Source organism: Pseudoliparis swirei, chromosome 9, assembly GCF_029220125.1.
Source record: "Pseudoliparis swirei isolate HS2019 ecotype Mariana Trench chromosome 9, NWPU_hadal_v1, whole genome shotgun sequence".
NCBI classification, from domain to species: domain Eukaryota; kingdom Metazoa; phylum Chordata; class Actinopteri; order Perciformes; family Liparidae; genus Pseudoliparis; species Pseudoliparis swirei.
In genome coordinates, this window is record NC_079396.1 from 8,930,363 (window position 1) to 8,948,934 (window position 18,572).

An 18,572-nucleotide genomic window follows, 5' to 3' on the forward strand; every position below is an offset into this window, starting at 1 on the left:
CTCACTATGTGTGCTCTAGTTAGCTGAATCCTAACAAATGCATATAAATATACATTTTAATGAGTGAAACTACTCTCCCCTTACCTTCTCTCTTGTTCCTGTTCTCTTCGTCTGACTGTTATTTATGAACTTTCACCCCTCTGCATGGGTCAGCCTTCAGAAGTACAACCCTGTTTTGGCTGAACTTCTGACCTCTGACCTTCAGTCTGAGGTCATGGCCATCAGAAGCAGCTGCAGGGTAATACCAGTGTGGTGACAGGCAGCTTCAAAGATGCACAACCCTCTAAATTGATGAGCTGTTTCTTTTTATTCCATTAGTCTTTCCCAAAGGGACATCTGAGAACCCCACAGGCTCCTTGTGGGGTCAGACAGGTCTCTATCAAAGTAAGGAATTGTATATAATCCCTGTTAGTTTGTAAATGAGGGCGGCAGCGTTTAGTTGTCACTGTAACTGTCTGTCATCGTTTGGCCTTTGCTGCTCTCTAGTGGCTCTAAAGTGAACACAATACTCCTGAATGTCAAGGAATCAATATGAAACAGTAATAAAGTGAGGATGTTGAGGATTTTTAAGAATTCAAATTCCCAAAAATGGAATGCATTGTTGTGTGTTTGTGGAGCAATATTAACAATGTATCTACAATTATTTCAATAAGCAAAGAATGCCTGTTTATCTGCAGCAGGTTTTCTGCCCCTTGTTCCTCGTATCAGTGTTTGCACTTTCTGTGTTATGGCATTTAGAAGTAGCAGAAGTAGACAAGAACAGAGGCGGCCTTCTAATGTGCAGAATCATTTCTATATAATCTATTAAACAGTCTCCCACAGGGAAACATGTGTGGTTGCCGTGCCCTTTAAGTTACTTAAGGCTTTCTTTTTATTTTGAATCAATATTGCATCGTCCACATATGCACTTTAGCATTTATATCCATATTTACCTTTTAGTCCAAAGGAGAATATCGTAGAACATCGTGAGGCTTTTATTTTGAAATACCGCACCGGACGTGTCGGTCATTTTGTTTAAGTGAAAGAGAAACGGATGTGTAAAGTAGCGGTGGACAGGCTGAACAGCCTCAAGAGACAACCTTTTTATATCGTTACACCTCCCGGTATGAGTGACTTAACAGACTTTGACAGAGGCCAGATAGTTGGTGCCCGACGTGCAGGTATGTCAGTCAGAAAAACTGCCCAGCTGTGTGACGTATCGAGTCAAACTGTCCTCAAAGTGATGAGTGTCTATTACGCACATGGACACACTTCAGCAAAGAGGAACGGCGGCCACAAGCCGGAGGCTAAAGAACTAAAGACTAAGAGGGGGAAACTGACACAAGCTGCTGCACGTGAAATCGCTGCCTCCAGTGAAGAAGCTGCTGCTGCCTCCAGTGAAGAAGTGGCTGCTACCTCCAGTGAAGAAGCTGCTGCTGCCACCAGTGAAGGAGTGGCTGCTACCAGTGAAGCTGCTGCTGCTGCTGACCATGAAGCAGCTGCTGCCGCCAGTGAAGAAGTTGGGAAATCAGGATCTGACTGAGGTCGCAACAACAAATTCTGATGAATAGAGCAAGAGACATGAATTACAGACCAAAGACAAGGTGACAATTAAATATGATGTGCTTGTATTTCTGACTGTTATGATCCGCCTTCATTTATTACAGGTTTTGAGCCCATTTTATTTTTTACATTTTCGTTTTTTTACTTCATTGACAGGACATTTGACGGTATTCTGTCAGAACATTCCCAGGCTTTTCTCAAGAATCAATTACTGTAGTTAGTCACTAGTGGTATGTGTCTGTTAGTTGCTGTCCAACTTATTGACGAGGAAGTAAACACATTTGGACAATGACACTAAATTGTGTTCTATTTATTCCCCTGCACCGTCAACAACCGTTTTTATTCTGAAACCCTTCGACCGGAAGTACTATTTCCCTTCCCCGGTGAAAACAAACAGATAGGTGACAAAATAACGTTAGCAGTGGACATGCTGCCAACGTTACGCACGTTTAACCTAGTTGTAAGTAAACCCCGTAATGAATGCGTACCCCTGCGTACTTTGCGTGACACTAACATAATAATGACCCTGTGACGTAGCTACGTGTGGAAACGTGTTTTGACGTGTAATAGTAGCGCGTAGTTCGCTACCTGGTTAGCCTACATTACAGCATCGAACACTGTGACTGTCATTACAAGTCAAACACACGCCAGTGAGCGTCTCTACTGTATACGTACAGTTAATTGTACTGTAAGTGTTAATTGTTTGAGTATATCTGTTAAGTAACTATCTCACCTAATGTTCGCTCTCATACTTTGAGTCCTTATGATGTCAACACTAGACATCTGACAAGTGTGTTACATTCTGGTATTTATTATTAACACCTTTTTTTGTATCTATTTATAGACCGTGTTGGATGTTCACCTCCCCTGGGTCGCTTTGCCCCAGTGTCCAAAATAATGGAAACACCATATGGCAGAGGACTTTGGAACACCTGAGTGGCAATTACAGGGCCTGCCTGCCAGTTGGGATTGTTTGTCGCCTCCGAGAAGTGGCTATCGATGCCCGAATAGCGGTGCTCGACGCAATATGAGTGACTTAACGGAGTTTGAAAGATGCCAAATAGTTGCTGCAAGACTATCTGGTGCATCTGTCACAAAAACTGCACAGCTGTTCAATGTGGCCAGGGGAACAGTGTCCAGAGTGATGACTGTGTACATCAAACACGGACGAACGGCATCAGCAAAGAAGAACAGCGGGCGCAAGTCAAAGCTCACTGAAAGGGACAGACAGACACTTCTCAGGATAGTTGATGAGCACCCGGAGTATACAGCGTCAAAAATAACCTCGGAGTTGAATAGACACCTCTCTCACGCCGTCTCAGTCAAAACTATACGGCGAGAGCTCCACAAAGCTGGAATTTTTCGAGGAGCCAGCAGTCGGAAAACGGAGGCTGAGTCCAACACACAGAAGCCAGGAGGAGAAAACACTAAATCCAAACCTGAGAAATCGAGCGGCACACACAGAACTGGTGAAGAGAGCACGAGGCCTGAAAGGGAAACGAAGGACAAGGAGTGTGGCACAACAATATCAGAGCCCCAGGCTTGTGGCGAAGAATTCAACGGAGAGGAGAGGATACAACCTGAACCCAAAGTCTGTGAAGAAGAAGAAGGAGAAGGAGGAGGAGGAGGAGTACAGCACAAAACAGCTTGGTGAAGAGAGCGTGGGACTTGAACCCCAGATCAGTGAAACAGAATAACGTGTTGTATTTCTGCCTTTCTAATACGTCCACATTGGTCATGTTAATGGAAATCACAGAATTCCTTCATCTCTTGATTCAACAACTGTTAAATGTGACTGGATCTGAAATTATATTTCAGTTTCTAGGTTGTATTATTTATTTTTGCATGAATGTGTAACACTGCAATATTCTGGCTTTTCTTTCTGATTCTTTTTCTCAATTACAAAAACACAGTTAACTTAAATTGTTGAGTGTTGAGAATTACCTTGTTGTAAGAGTTAAAATATCCATATGGTAGATTTCTTAACATTTTGTTTTGATGTCTGTTTAAAAATTCACAGTTCACTGATTTAATCTGAGTCGTCACATCCCTCCCTCTTTGCTTTTGTAGACAACATGTCATGTTTATGGCACCTGCATGTCCGTATCTATGGCAGGTTGTGGGACACACAGTATCAGACAACTTATGTAATGTTGATACTGTATATTAAAACATTACACAGAAGAAGAACACAAGTTGTCTGTATGTTCTATTAGTTATGTTTAAATACACTCTGCTCGTTTTATTCTCTGACAAGAAATTATAAGCACCACTGTACAGCCCATGAAATTACAACAGTGGTGGGATAAGTATCCAGATCAGTTACTTGAGTAAAGTACAAATAAAGCACTGAAAAACGTTTTACAATATATATATTTTTTTATTTGTTCTCCTTTATTAATTTGTACTCCTGTCATGCGTGTGCTCAATGTAACTACTTTATAGGTGTTAGCTATTTCAATCTTCACCATTGCATCATATTCAATGTGATCATATGTGGGTAGTCTTCATGTCCTTTGTTGTCATGGGCTCAGACAAATATATATTTTCCAGCTTTGCATTAATTTATTTTTTATCGAGTTCTTTCCTTATTTTTATTCCAAATGGTTCATTTATTTTAGAATGTAGAATAATTCAACCTATAAAGAAAAAACATTTTAAATTAATCAGAAATCAACTCAAAAACACCCAAATTGGAGATGCATGGTTTTCAATGGACAGGAAGCAAAGTATTGCCTTTAAGATGTGATCGAATAGAGGTATAAGTATTTGTCATTAAATGGAAAATGTTATATAACATTCAACAGCAACCTACAGCCTTTTAAAAAGACCATAACGTTGATTTTAACAACTCTCCAGCCCTTTTCAACATGTATATATATTTAGTTATATAACTATATTTAAATATTTATGAATGACATATATTTAAAGTTATGATAGAAATGTGGACGAAATATATTTTCAATATATATTTTAAACATTTTTTATAATACAATTATAAATATGCTGGTTTGACATATTTGTTTTCAGAACTGCTGCACACGTGGGCCCAGAGCGCCTCTGGCACGTCGTGAGAATGACGCAACAGCAACGAACCCGGAAGTGCAGCACCGACTGTAAACACAGCTGTAGACGCTGTTGCTAAAGCAAAAGATGGTATACGTGTCGAACGGTGAGTGCTTTGTACCCTGTCTTCAACTGTGTTCTCATCTTCAGAGAAAAATGTCAACGGTCTTGTTGAAATAACGTGTCTACGTCTGAACCCTTTCAGTGGAAACATCTCGCTTCAACATGAAATGTGTATTTGTAGCAGCGCGTTGAGCTACATTAAGCTAAGCTAGCTCGTTAGCGTGTAGCCCAGCAGGATAAACTGCTGTATTAATTCAGTGTGGGTATCTACTTACTGTTCCTCTGTTGACACTAGTAGTTTGAGTGTGTTACGTTGAACATCAGGCAGCGTAACAAGTCTCGGACCTCGCTGTTCTGACGTCAATACGCTCACGAACTGACCCCGTCCCTCAGGTCAGGTCCTGGACAGCAGGTCCCAGTCGCCATGGCGAATGTCCTTCCTGGTGGATTTCTTCTGGGGAGCCGTGGACTTCATCGGCCTGTTGTAGGTTCTCCTCTGTCTAATGTCAACGTGTTGCTAGCCAAACTCATGGGAAGTGGTGGAATAGTTACTGTGTGGCTTTGAGAAGTTCACCGTCTTAATGTGGGCCATTGGGGTGTTTATTTGTTATGACGTTGATGCTGATGTGGATCTTAATGTCACGTGTTGCTCAGGTATTTTTGTCACAAGTCAAATATTGAAGGATACCAGTGGTGTTTCAGTATTACCTCGTGACTTCGCCATTCACACTGATCTTTGTTGTCCTCCTACCAGTTTTAAGACGATACTTCACCCCAACATGACAAAGGATGGGAACGGTGGTTTATCCCGCTTCACTGATGGCAGAGGGTAGGTTTCTGGGGCGCAGTCATTTCTCCACACATGTAAACACAGGCGACATGCTCAACATCAGCGGTTCTCAACTTTTCAGTGATGGACCCCCTTCAGCCAAGTACCCCCTAACCAACGCAAAGCATGTTTGGTTGTAATGCACAGCACTGTGCCGTCAGTGTCTGATTTTAATATAAAAATATGTTTATGAACGTACATTTATATTTATTGAATAACATTTTTTAAATGATTGTCTTTAATGGATGGTCATTTTAAATCTTGTAATTCACCTACCCCCTGGAGTGCCTTAATGTACCTCCATTTGAGAACCACTGCTCTACGTGTCCCTCGACCCTGACCATTGAACGGGCCCTAATCTGACGGTGGGAGTGAAACTCACCTGTTACTAGAATCCTATCTCAAAATGTTTCTGAATCCAAGGATCGTCCTGACCTGGGCACCTCAGAGTTGAAATGTTATCTTATGCTGCCACTACAGCAGTTGAATGAACTGCAGCATCGTGAGTGTTTCTCATTGATGTTGCCCATTCCTTCACATTGAGTTTCAAATAACTAATGTAGCAAAGGAAAAGATAAACTATAACGGATCATTTAACTCTCATTCTATAATGTTTCCTCTTGTGTTTTTTATTTTCAGTCCTCCAGGTCCTCCTGGTAGCAGAAGACGGATGGGAAGAATTAACCACGGTGCAGGTCCCACCGCCCCACCGATGGGTGGAGGAGGATGAGGAAGGTGAGGATATATTTAATTGTTTATTATTATTGATCACCCATCAGATAAAACCCTTGTTGATATCTTGTACCTTCTCTGAAGCCTGTGTAACAACATTTGTTTGTTACAAGTGGCCGTAAACCTGTGTTTTTCAATTGCCTGAAATATTTTGAAGACATACGGTAACACATTTATTTATATCCCTCTTATCTCTCTAGGTAAACGCCTACACTAAATGTGTAGGCGTGGGGCCTGGCACAGTGTCCATTTGCTGACAACCGAAAGAAAGATGGTGATGTCACAGTGCTGAAGCCCCTCCCCTCATCAGCTGCCGCTGCAACGAGCAGCTTCTTGACGCCTTTCTGGGAATTCCTACACGTAGGAACCAGAATGACCGATCCAGCAGCTATCCACGGTTCCTCCCTTTATCCTCTTTGGAGTCCCACCAGTTCTTTTCTAGGAATCATTCATTAGTTTGCCATTATTTTGTATCTTTGTTTCAATAAAATTATGCAATGTTTAAACATGTTACTGAGTTCCATTACCATCACACTGTAATGACACAAGCTGCCTCTGTAGAGCGAGGCAATACTGACAGTGGTGGTATCCCATAACCCTGTAATTAATATAAAACATTAAATCTAAAATGGGTGATTGTGTTTGTAATGTGGAAGAGCCTGCAGAGGCATTTGTTGTGTTAACCCAGTCAAAACATGTCTTAAAAGCAAAGTGTTACTGGGTTTGTAAATTCAGTTGCAATTCAAAACCCTTATTTCAATTAAAAATATTCATAATTCAAAGAAAGGTGGATCTTGTTTGTTCCAACAATTGTGTATCCAAGTGTTATTTGGTTTATTTACACATTCAAACTTTCATAAAGAGGCAAGAACTGCAGTATTTACAGAAGACCGTTCAAAAGTTCTACAATATTGACTCCTACTTAGCGGTGCTATAATTGTCGGAGGGCTTCGATGTCCTGAACGATGCCCACGCTGCGCCTCGTGTGGAAACTCCCCCGTTGGATTCAAGTAAACAGTTTGCTTTCACCAGACGAAGGCCGCTCTCTCGCGGAGCATCCGGACACCAAACCGCTGCCACTCCCTCTGGTGGATCCACATCTCCTGAGTGGTGTCCAGACACGCCAGCACTGCCCCCCCCTTCCATGATATCAGCCGAGGGTCCATGTCCTAGGAATGCACAGCAATACATTAGAGGTGTGTATATAATGTGCCTCTCTCTCCAGGATGTATGTGTAGCACTCATCTAACTCCCAACAGTCGACATACATGAAAATAAAAACTATGCCCACTGACCAACGTGCTCCTTCGCCCACACTGCGGATCTGTGTCCGACTTTGACCGCACTACATATTCCAGCTTACCTTTGGCCGTGTGATAACTTCCACGTTGTCTACAAGCCTTCTGAACGAGGGCGGCATCTTGTTGACGATGCGGTGAAGCAGAAACTCCTGAGCACCATGAAACATGAGCCCTCCTCCCACGACCAGGATGGAGCTGTACATCTTGCGTTTGGTTTCATCCGATGCTACAAAAAAGAAGATACAAGATGAGCTCATATCGGACATATTGAGCTCTATCAAACATCTGTCCTCCGCATCCTTTATTGCATATCCATGTGTTACTCTACTTCATCCTGTCCATCCTTACCACAGCAGTCGATGCTATGCAGGATGGCCTTATCCAGGCCCAGTGCTTTGCTCTCAAACTGGCTCATGATGGCAGTCTTCCTGGAAAGGTGAGCAGACAGGGGCTCCTCCACCTCTCCTGCCCCCATCAGGCACTCCCCCTGCGCAGGCCCAAACTCCATCTCCACCTTCATCCCTCCTCCACCGCTGCCACTCCCACATCCCCTGGTTAGGTCAGAAAGCTCCCCGACCCCTCCCTGACCGCTCATCTCACCGTCCAAACCAGCACCTGGTCTGGACAAACCCTTCCGGTCTGCAGCAGATTTTGAGGACTGGTAAAGAAAATAGGATAGTTATAATACATTTTTTAAAGAATCACAGAGTCTCTACAGAAGAAGATATAGTTATTATATAATCTACAGTATGTGTGAGTGGGTTACCTGGTCCTGTTTGCTCTGTGTAGCCATCAGGTAGTGTTCATCATGAGGATCCTCGGAGTCTCCTTGGGAACGGTACTGAAGTGATGTCATCTTTTGACCTACGATGCCAAATGTGGTCGGGTAGAAAAGACCCATAGGTGCCTAACATATAGAGATGAGCCGGAAAAATATGAGGGTTGGACACAAATATAGCCCCAGATAATAATAAAAAATTCGAGCTGGAGACTGAAAATGCATAGTTATTCATTACTATCCAATTTACGTACCTGTAATTTCTCATCCCCTAGTCGAACCTGGTAAAGAAGAGCTGGGGCTTCTGGGAGGCGGGTCTGGAATTCATGATCTTGTAGCCCTGATATGTCCTATTAAGAAAAAATGCAGGTTAAAACACATTTTGGAATTTATCTGAATAACTGCAGATTTCTCTGTCCATTCTTAAACAGGATTATGGTAATTTAAACCAACAGAAAGGAGCCAGCGCTGATCTAAAATGGTTTAAAGTACAACACAACAGTTTCCCAGTACTCCCTCTCCACATAGAACCCCCTCCCCCTGATCAACACACACTTGGTTCAGATGGCAGAAGGTCTCCTTCAGATGCTGCAGGAGCTGACAGTCCAGTCTGCTGGACAGCTGACAGTCTCTGTAGGGAAAGCCCCCCCTCTGCAGGAGCCAGAAGAAAGTGCGGGTCACATCTGAGCCGCCATACGCCAAACACAACCTGCAAAGTCCAACAGACAAGAAATACAAAGTCACTGAGGGAATTATTTGTCTTCTTCCTGAAAACCCTTGTTTCAATAGACTGGCAGTGTGTAATAACTCAACTGGACCAACACACTAACTGTTCCCTTGAATCAGAGGGAAAGTAAAACGTAATCGTATTGCAAAGGAATGCAAAATAATTCCAGAAACCAAATTCCCACTTTGACGGCAACACAACTAACTAGAAACAATGTACTCAATGCTTTATTAAAAAACTCAACAATGAGTTTTGTCGTCTTCTGTCTGCCACTGTGACCGAGTCACGTGTAAAAGGGATCCGTGATGTCTCCGATTGTAACCTGGATGAATTAACTGACAAAGAAACCTGCCGGGGGCTGATTGGGAGGAACGGTTTGCCTGATGTGAACCCGAGTGCTGTTCCGTTATTGGACTTCTGTGCTAGCCACGGTTTGTCCATGATGAATGTTTGAGCGTAAGTGCCGTATGTCTTGGACACTCGGATGAAGAGAGGAGCAGAGCTGTCAACTGATCAGATTGCCAGGGAGCCAGAAAGCCCAAACGTGTAGTGAGGGTGAACTGGGAACATCTGCCGCAGGGTCCTGTCCGGGAGGCCTCTTGGGGTCGGTTGGCCCAGGCGTCTCCTGAAGCAACTGACAGGTACCGGCAGGCCAGAAAGTCAGTTAAGGCTGTCAAAAAACTCTTTAGTGGCAAGGCACTGGGGATGCTGAAGGCTGGCATATTTCAGATGGGTGGTGGTTCCCATTTCCAAAAAGGGGGACCGGAGAGTGTGCTCAAACTATCGGGGTATCACACTCCTCAGCCTCCCGGGGAAAGCTTACGCCGGAGTGCTGGAAAGGAGACACCGACCGTTTGTGGAACCTCAGATTCAAGACGAGCAGTGCGGATTCCGTCCCGATCGTGGGACACTGAACCAGCTCTTTACCCTCGCATGACCACTGGAGGGGTCCTGGGACTTTGCCCAACCAGTCTACATGTGATTTTCGGACATGGAGACGGGCTTTCGACGAGTCCCTCTGGGTTTTTTGTGTGTGTGTGGGGGGGGGGCAGACTCGTTGCAACAGGATATCCGGTCTCTGTACGCCTGCAGTAGAAGCTGTGTTCATATTCTCAGCATTAAGTCAGACATGTTCCCGGTAGTTGTTGGCCTTCGCCAGGACTGCCCTTTATCACCGGTCCTGTTTGTGACTTTCATGGACAGGATATACAATTCAGTTCAATTCAGTTTATTTTTATAATCTCTAATTCGGATGTCTTCTGGACCATTAGTGGTTTTCCAGGTACGTTCAACTGGTAGGAGACCCCGGGGAAGACTCAGGACACGCTGGAGGGATTATATCTCCCAGCTGGCCTGGGAACACCTCGGGAACCCCCAGAATGAGCTAAAAAGTGTTGCGGGTTAGAGGGAAGCCTGGGTCAGCCTGATGGGTTAGTCTGATGGGTCTGCGGCCACCGTCCACAGAACGCGGATAAAAATTGATGGGTGGATGAATTGACTATTTAATGGAAATAGATTAAACGTAGAAGTGGTTATCAGTCCCACCTGGAGTTCCGGTGGGACACGCCGTCCTCTACACAGCAAAGACTGGACTTCTGGTCTCCGACATCCACGACACAAGCGCTGCTCAACCCACTGCCAAATGTAGCACACACCGACTCCTGGTGCACGATGATTGCTACACACACGCACACACAGATGTTTGCTATTGCAAAGGATAACAGAGTATATAAACATGTATACATGTGTACATGTATATACCTGAGAAGCCCATATTAAGCAGCAGCATGTTGACAACTTCTTTGACGTGCTGCCTGTTATAGATGTCGGGGACCAGTAGGATGCATCTGTAATACTGGCAATACGTCATAAAAGCAAAGCTTTAATGTGAAAATATTTGTCTTTTATAGTTTGACCTAATTTCTACTTGTTGCAGAAGACTCTTGTGGTATGAAGAGGTCATGTACGTTTCTCCTACCTTTAGGTCTTTGAGGGGGATTTCCAGTTGCTTTTGAATAACGTGACTCCAGATTGTCTCGAGGTCAGCCAGGACGGCGGTCAATGAGCCTCCGGTACCAGCATGCACATTAAGCTGACCTCTGACTATTGGCCAGTGGATGTTGTAACAGTCGGATGGATTCACATAAAGAGCCTACATGATAAAAACAGACAGAGGGTCTCGGTAATACAGTTTTTAGATGTCTTATTTTCTAGAAGTTATCAGGCACATGGACTGACCTCCTCTCCCACCAGATGAGGAGGCTGGTGGGCTGCGTTGCTCCACTTCACCCTGGAGCTGCCGTCTAGTACTGCCGGGCGGATCTGACAGTTATAAGCTCTGGCCTTTACTCCCATAGGTTTGAAAAGAAAAGAAGATGTTTAATGAATTTCTGCACATGCAGCACTCGAGTTAGCCATGGTCCTTTCTAGCAGCCGTGAACCCATGAATTACTCTAGAACCTTCCAGACGGTCGATGCAGCACATCGTCCTTCACATTTCTTTTTGAAAGAAAAACACCACTTACAATGTAAAAGAAAAATATATAATCAAATCATATTGCTGATGTCTGTGAATATTGTAGTATTATATCTGCAACCACTCTGTTTAATATGACACACCTGTTCAGCGGACACGGGTGTTCTCCGCACTCCGTTTGACATTTTCTTGGACCAGATGGCCTGGTCCACCATTTTAAGACCATTCTGCCTCTGGTCATTGCTCTCTGTTTTCTGTTGAACAGGGAGTAGATGCAATGAGGATAAATTACACAAATATGAAGTTACTTACAGTGGAATAAGATACAGAATAAAATATAGGGCTGCACAATAAAAAATGTTCAAAAAAGTGCCAAATTTTGTTTTTTGCAATTTATAAATCGCAGAGGCACCTTAATTGTTGAATGCAAAATGTGTGTCAAAATATTATATTTAATAGAGTGCCTCCGCTGAGCTGTCCAGGCCTACATATGATATTCTACAGACCTAAGAAAACATGTTAACTGGTACAGATCCCGACAAACACCACAATTATATTAATCTGCAAAAATAATTGCAATTAGATATTTCTTTTAAAATCGTTCATCCTTAGAATCTGAGTGTATCTGGTCATTAGTGACTTACATTCAGACCATCTCTCAACAACCAGGCGTCTTCATATCTCGGCTGTCCAGTTTGTTTGTGTCTGCGCGCGATCACATGTGGGAGTGTCACCGGAAGATTATCTGTTGCTCGGCCAATGCGGAGTGTCCTTGAACCAGGGTGGATGACAATGATAAAATTGCTTTGTATTTGCTGAAAGAGAGAAAAGTATGATTATCAGCATAAGCATAGCCATGTCATGAACACATCTAGAACATCCCAAAACCATGTGGACACCTGAGCATCACACCAACATGCGACTGCTGTCTATAAAAGCATGGGCATATATATTCTGCTAGAACAGTGTGTTGGTCTGGCTGAAGAGATGCGTCTCCCCTCTAGCAACAAACGCATTACTGTCCAACACAGATGGTTGTTTAGACTCAGCCTTTGAGTTCATCCCAAAGGTCAGAGCTCTGTGCAGGCCAGACATCTTCATCCACACCAAGCACAGAAAAGCAGTTCCCTTTGGACCTCACACTGTGCACAGGACATTGTGATGATGGAACAGAAAGGGACACACTCTGATATCTACAGTAGCATCAAAATGAATCTCAAACCAAAGGTATTTCTGATTATTTGTCTTATCAATGCAAACTAAACACGTGAGGTGATCAGCTGATCGTCAAATACTGTATCCCCACAATTAGACACCACTTATTCTAAAACGCCATCGGCTTTGGCAGATTCATGATGAGTTCAAGTGACTGACAACAAACCCCGGTCAGTCCAGAAAAGGCTTTATTGTGTATATGAAAGCAGCTGGGATGAATTACAGAGATTGAGACGAAGATATTCGACAATTATTTCATAAATAAGAGCATTAGACAACAATTGAAACACTCGACTTAACCATCTCACCTCCTGAAGAGGGTCTGGGATGACCGGAGGAGCGATGGGTCTCTTTACCCCACGTTGCTGCTCCTTTTCCTTCTCCTTGTCTCGTTCCTTTTCTTTCTCCTTCCCATTGTCCTGCTCTTTCTCCGCCTGAGTCATTGTTCGGCAACAATTTTAGTCAACTAAATAGTTATAAATAATGAGTCACGACCTCTTTGTGCTTGTTAAAGCGCTTCGACACGCAGCCAAAAGCGAGGACCTTCCTCAGAATAGAAAGTTGTGGCAGCGTTAGATTCTACTTCCGTGTTTGATCACGTGCTACGAGACGGCGGTTTCTATTCGTCGAAAGAGATTTATATTTGGCACTGCCTCTTGTCTCTGTCAAATCTATCAACATCGCCGTGTCAATGACAAATTGAATTTACAATATTGAAATGCATTATCAAATGGAGAATTCAAACACTGCATTACATAATGCTATTAATTGAGCTTTAAACCAAATTGCATCATGTTATTATGTATTTTCAAATTGCATTAGCAAATTGAACTTTGAATTGCCGATTGCAAAATGCATTCACCAGGTTCACCTTGTTCTTATTGTTGTTGTTTTCCATATGTATTAAGCATTCTTGTATTCCCTGGAAGGCACTTAAGGAATGCCTGCTATTAGTATGATTAATAGCTCAAACTAACCACCTTGTGCTACATTTGCTGACCAAGTAAATGTGTAGCAGTAAAACCCCTATGTCTACAGAGTTGAACTGAGAAAAAAACATTGTTGGGACACCCCCACTTTTGACAAAGCCCCTTGTGTGCTGGACCCCTTGGCCTATTGCCAGTAGGATCGTTAATTAATTCATTCCCTGACATGTTTATGAACTGTGTTAATCCCATTCAGGTTTACGTGATGCAGGAGTCTACCTAAACAACCACCACTTTCTTTTATTAATAAGCTATTAAAGAACTGCAGATTAAGTAAATAAAATGAACAAAACACAAAAAATACATTTCTTAAATCTGTTACATAAAAGGAGATGAGAGAATGTGTCTTTGATGCATTTTTTTTCTTTCTTTCTTTGTGCTAGTGTTCATCAGGTTACAATGTCAACATGATGATGATGATGATGATGATGATGATGATGATGATGATGATGACAGATGAAACACTCACGCAGCATTTTTTTGGTAGAAAATATAAACAGGTAACTATGATGTTATTTTTTTTAAAGTAATAGAGACAAGTATCCACCCTGTGGTGTCCAAGCCAGTGTTTGGGTTAGCATATGTCTATGCTATCTATAGAATGAAACGAATATATGTCAATGCTCTTTAGAAAGCGTAATGAAAGACTCAGCTATTCGCTATCAACTATTCTGACCTACCTTTTTATCAAGCAAGCTAAACATTGTCATTACACATTTTCAAACAATGGTAGCCAGAGATTCCAATGGTTCTGCCTTTCTGGAAATGTTTGGCTGAAGTCCTCCTCGCTGTTCTACAGCTTCTCTTAACTTCACTGTACACTTTTCACTGTAGGAAATCTCCGGTCTGAAGATCAGATCTGATATCTTCTTGTCATCCTTACTCTCGGCATGAAGACTCCTGCACAGCTTGTTCAAATCCTTCATCAAATGAAAAGTCTTGCAGGCCCTCAGTTCCAGTGCAAGGTCACTAGGTTTCTTGTCCTGCTCGCCCAGCTGCACCACACAGAACTTAGCCAAGTTGCTGGCACTCTTTGCGTGGCCTGCCACCATGTTGAGAATCAGGGGGTAAAGGTCATGAGCTGAAGCTGGGATTGAAGGCTCTGGAAAGGTGTGGTTGGGAGGATAGTGGCTGGGCAGTGAAGAGGACTGAGAGAAGAGAGGTTTTCTATTTAGCAGATGGCAAGTAAAAAAATGTCAATATTACATACAAATTACAATCTACCTTTGGGCAGACGATGAGGACTCGGTGTGCATTTTTGGCCTTTTCTGCCAGCCAGCGCATTGGCCCTAGCTCTGCAATCTTCCTCTGCTGCCACATGTCGACAGCCACACTGCATCCGCCATACCCCTGCAGGAACTCCGCGAGGGCCACCACGGCCCGCTGGAAGGCTGAATCCTCAGCAGGGTACACCACAAGGACAGGGACGGGTGCCATGGGAGATGAAGCCAACCTTTTGAAACCCAATGAGCTCGCAACGTTGGCGCCACATCTTTTATCTGGAGAGTAAGAAGTCATTGGGAAGTAGAAATTGGTTGTCTTCAACACAGTTGCAAATATTTCACATAACCTATTTCTGAATTTGTTCGTGGAAGATTTCAGTACTTTTTTCATCCAATCTTCCCATTTAACAACATGTTTCCTTTCCAGAGAACAATACATTTAGCAAAAAAGCTGAGCTCCTTTTGCAATGTGACAGAAAGGTCACTGTAAATTGTTTTTGAAAGAATTTAGCAAATATATTGATCCAGTAAATTTCCCACACATGTGTACCAGATTGGCGAGTGAGCCCGTGCATCTGTCTTAAGTTGAGCATCTTTTACTATTCAATATCTGCAATTCAACATCTGCAATTTGCCAACAAGGTCCTCTCCCAACTAAATGCATGTTTAAAAAGTGTTGTATTTACATATTATGTAGCAGGAACTCAGAAGCATCAAACCGGCCAGTCCAGCAAAAATGGCCAACGTTATGTTGGTGAAGTTGACGTTACCAGGGTCATCGTCTTTTCTGTTTTCTGCACAGACAAAAAAAATACTCACCAAAAAGAATCCCCCATTTTACTATACTTTGTAATTATATTGCGATTGCACCACATAGCTTTAAGTGATGGTGCAGTCATACCTAAAGACTTGATCTCGGCTGCAGTGATTAAAGATTGAATGACAACCATCTTTGTATTATATTAAATACACACATGAACCTGCAAATGAGATTACTCACTTGTAGGAACTGCAGTAGGCTTTGTTGTAACACCTGAACAAAACAGAGATAAAGGTTTAAACATATTACTTATATAAAAATGAAAGTATAAAGTATCAAAGTATCAAAGGAAGTGGAGAATAAAAATAAAAACTTACGTCGTGTTGGGCGAGGAATTGTGATTGTGGCTAACTTGTAAGAGGTGACGCTCTCCGACAGAGAAAATGGCAGACTGGCAGCTTGGATGCTGTTAAAGCCGTAGCTCGCCTCGACTAAATAATAAAACCATTTCTAGATTTGAAAAGATGACAGTCATCGCATGTTAATCTCACATATGTCTATCATTTCCAACTCATGCTGTGCAGACAATCACTGACAAACACAGAAATGTTGAAGGAAAGATTCCATGATACCTGCACTGATCCACGGATGCCTGCCTCGGCCAAAACTGGTTTGTATGTACAGTGGTAAGTTGGTTGCCCCATAATTACGATCCGGATGCCTGTCAGGTATTTATTACTCGCTGCAAAGAGACAGAAAATGTCATAACTAAACAGTTTGTATAAATAATAGAGATACTGTAAATACCATCTAATTGTTCTTTCATCTCCCTTCCACAAAATAATGTGCACACACACTTGTTGTTGTTATTGTTGTTGTTCACTGTTCATTGCCACAATGATTGTTTACTGTTGTACGTGCCATTATTAACCGATCAGCTGTGTTGTGTCCTATTATGTTGTTTCATCAATAAAAATAAAAAAACGGCATTTGATGTTTCGCTAGTGAGATGCAAAGTCTGGGTTGATGTATGAGTCAAACAAGCACAAGACTGATCACATCCGAATATGACAAAAGGGATTTATAACTTAGTCCTAGTTGTGTTTGAAATGACAATCAACAAAATACTTTGTGATTCTAATTAATAGTCAGCTTTGTGTTGTTATTATTTGTATTGTTATTATTATAATTATTCTAATTATTATTTCTATTATAACAGTTATTATTATTGTTGTTGTTCTTTTTGTGGTTGTTCTTCTTATTGTTATTATTTCAAAGTAGCCGATGGGTAAAAGGCCTCATTAGCTCTTTGTATGACTTGTTATAAATCCACAGGTTTACATCCAGGTCAAGGCATTATCTATAACAATAATGTAATTTATAATATCAGATATTATCTACGTATAACAGGAACCTATCTGGCAATAGTTGCATTGCTAAAAAAAAACACAGCACACTAATAACCCTGTTAACTAACTGTTGTGATCCATGTCATTATCCACTCACTGCATGCTCAACTCCTCAGATGAAAAGAAGTCTCTTGATTATAGTGTCTTTATTTTATATTGTACTAGCTACAATATTTCAATATAAACGTGTTAACCTTCTGTCTAGTGCAGTTTCACCTTAACAGACTGAAGTCCTGTTTTAGAAAAGGAGTGGCGTTTTGGGGAAATCTCCTCTGTTATTTCAATAAACATTATAGTGTCAACCTCTGATGTGTTCATTTAATGAATAATAATCAATAAGCTAACATATTGTATTAAAAAATGTATATTTTGTGATCAATTCTGAAGATGTCATGTCAGTGAATTACCCATGCACAACAAGTGTTTGTTAAACTGTTTTACTAGAAAGCAAATGGTTTTATAAGTTTCATGTAAGTCAAATACATAAGTGGTGTATATCTTACCATCAATGTTGATTGCCCAGCTTATGTTCATCATATCTTTTTCTCCCACTGTCACTAGCTCCACTTTCAGGTCCGCCAGGACAGACGGAGTGATGTTACTGTAAGGAGGGAAATCTGGAAAAACAAACAATATTGCTATAATGTGTAGCCTATTGTATTATTCTAACATAACATAAGATGGTGTCTGATAATTCTGTTGTTGAAGGGTATAGGCCTATTGTACCAGTTGTGTAATGCTCAATGTAAAAACAAATTTTACATTCATAAACATTTTGAATTTGGAGCCACCTGCTTGGCTAAAGATGTTATTGAATTTAAGGCAGATATTTAAAATACACCTCTGTTGTTTAGCCCTGGCCTCCATATTAAATATTAACTGGCATTTCAAATATATTTATATTTGTTAGTCTTTATTTCGGTGGCCTATATTAATGGAATTTCTACTTGTATTATTATGATCCAAGTGTTACATTACAGAAGTCATACTAAATTAACAGTACAACATGGCTAAGAAGATTGTTATATGCATTGCCCAACAAACACTGTGTTTACGTTTTCTTAAACAGCCATATTATTAACATAGAGGGCAGACCTCATCCAGAGTACAACTAATAATTTACATACCATGAAATTCACGGCACTCCACTTTCTGTAAGAAAACACCAACATAAATTACATCATTTAATTGTAATTAAGTTACAGTGAATACATGGCTCAGTTGTCAAAGTCGATAACTTACAATTTCTTGTGACGTCACCTGGACGGCAAAATAGTAGAACAAAATCAGACTGCTTCCCCACATCATCAACACCTGGTTGTAGATAAAATAAAAAACTATACTATAAACTAAAACTAAAAATATAATAATTAAAAAACTGGAAAATAAGAGGATACGTACACCTTTTACATTTGACCGTCTCGCGCACTTGTTGAGCGAACTGTCAGTGAGTGACAGGCTGGAT

General features: G+C 41.7%; 3 protein-coding genes and 1 long non-coding RNA gene across 4 annotated transcripts; 2 read left to right on the forward strand and 2 right to left on the reverse strand.

The window, feature by feature from the left end:
* Positions 1–1,590: 1,590 nt before the first annotated feature.
* LOC130199594 (uncharacterized) lies at positions 1,591–3,903 on the forward strand. The gene is made up of 2 exons (XR_008832863.1): positions 1,591–2,002; positions 2,387–3,903. It is a non-coding gene; the product is annotated as an uncharacterized LOC130199594 (long non-coding RNA).
* Positions 3,904–4,631: 728 nt separating this feature from the next.
* On the forward strand, positions 4,632–6,742 carry selenok (selenoprotein K). Its single transcript, XM_056423251.1, has 5 exons — positions 4,632–4,714; positions 5,065–5,155; positions 5,426–5,500; positions 6,140–6,235; positions 6,433–6,742. The coding sequence occupies exons 1-4, from the start codon at positions 4,696–4,698 to the stop codon at positions 6,228–6,230; spliced, it is 276 nt and encodes a 91-aa protein (XP_056279226.1). The 5' UTR covers positions 4,632–4,695; the 3' UTR covers positions 6,231–6,235; positions 6,433–6,742.
* A 298-nt stretch (positions 6,743–7,040) lies between these two features.
* On the reverse strand, positions 7,041–13,824 carry actr8 (actin related protein 8). Its single transcript, XM_056423248.1, has 13 exons — positions 13,038–13,824; positions 12,159–12,329; positions 11,658–11,768; positions 11,277–11,381; positions 11,017–11,190; positions 10,800–10,893; positions 10,584–10,716; positions 8,867–9,020; positions 8,566–8,661; positions 8,300–8,440; positions 7,882–8,191; positions 7,596–7,759; positions 7,041–7,401 (listed from the first exon to the last, which is right to left on the reverse strand). The coding sequence occupies exons 1-13, from the start codon at positions 13,170–13,172 to the stop codon at positions 7,258–7,260; spliced, it is 1,932 nt and encodes a 643-aa protein (XP_056279223.1). The 5' UTR covers positions 13,173–13,824; the 3' UTR covers positions 7,041–7,257.
* Positions 13,825–13,935: 111 nt separating this feature from the next.
* LOC130199592 (uncharacterized) lies at positions 13,936–18,518 on the reverse strand. The gene is made up of 9 exons (XM_056423249.1): positions 18,350–18,518; positions 18,235–18,259; positions 17,611–17,724; positions 16,331–16,440; positions 16,076–16,208; positions 15,939–15,971; positions 15,625–15,732; positions 14,940–15,214; positions 13,936–14,863 (listed from the first exon to the last, which is right to left on the reverse strand). The coding sequence occupies exons 1-9, from the start codon at positions 18,413–18,415 to the stop codon at positions 14,435–14,437; spliced, it is 1,293 nt and encodes a 430-aa protein (XP_056279224.1). The 5' UTR covers positions 18,416–18,518; the 3' UTR covers positions 13,936–14,434.
* Between the last annotated feature and the right edge of the window lie 54 nt (positions 18,519–18,572).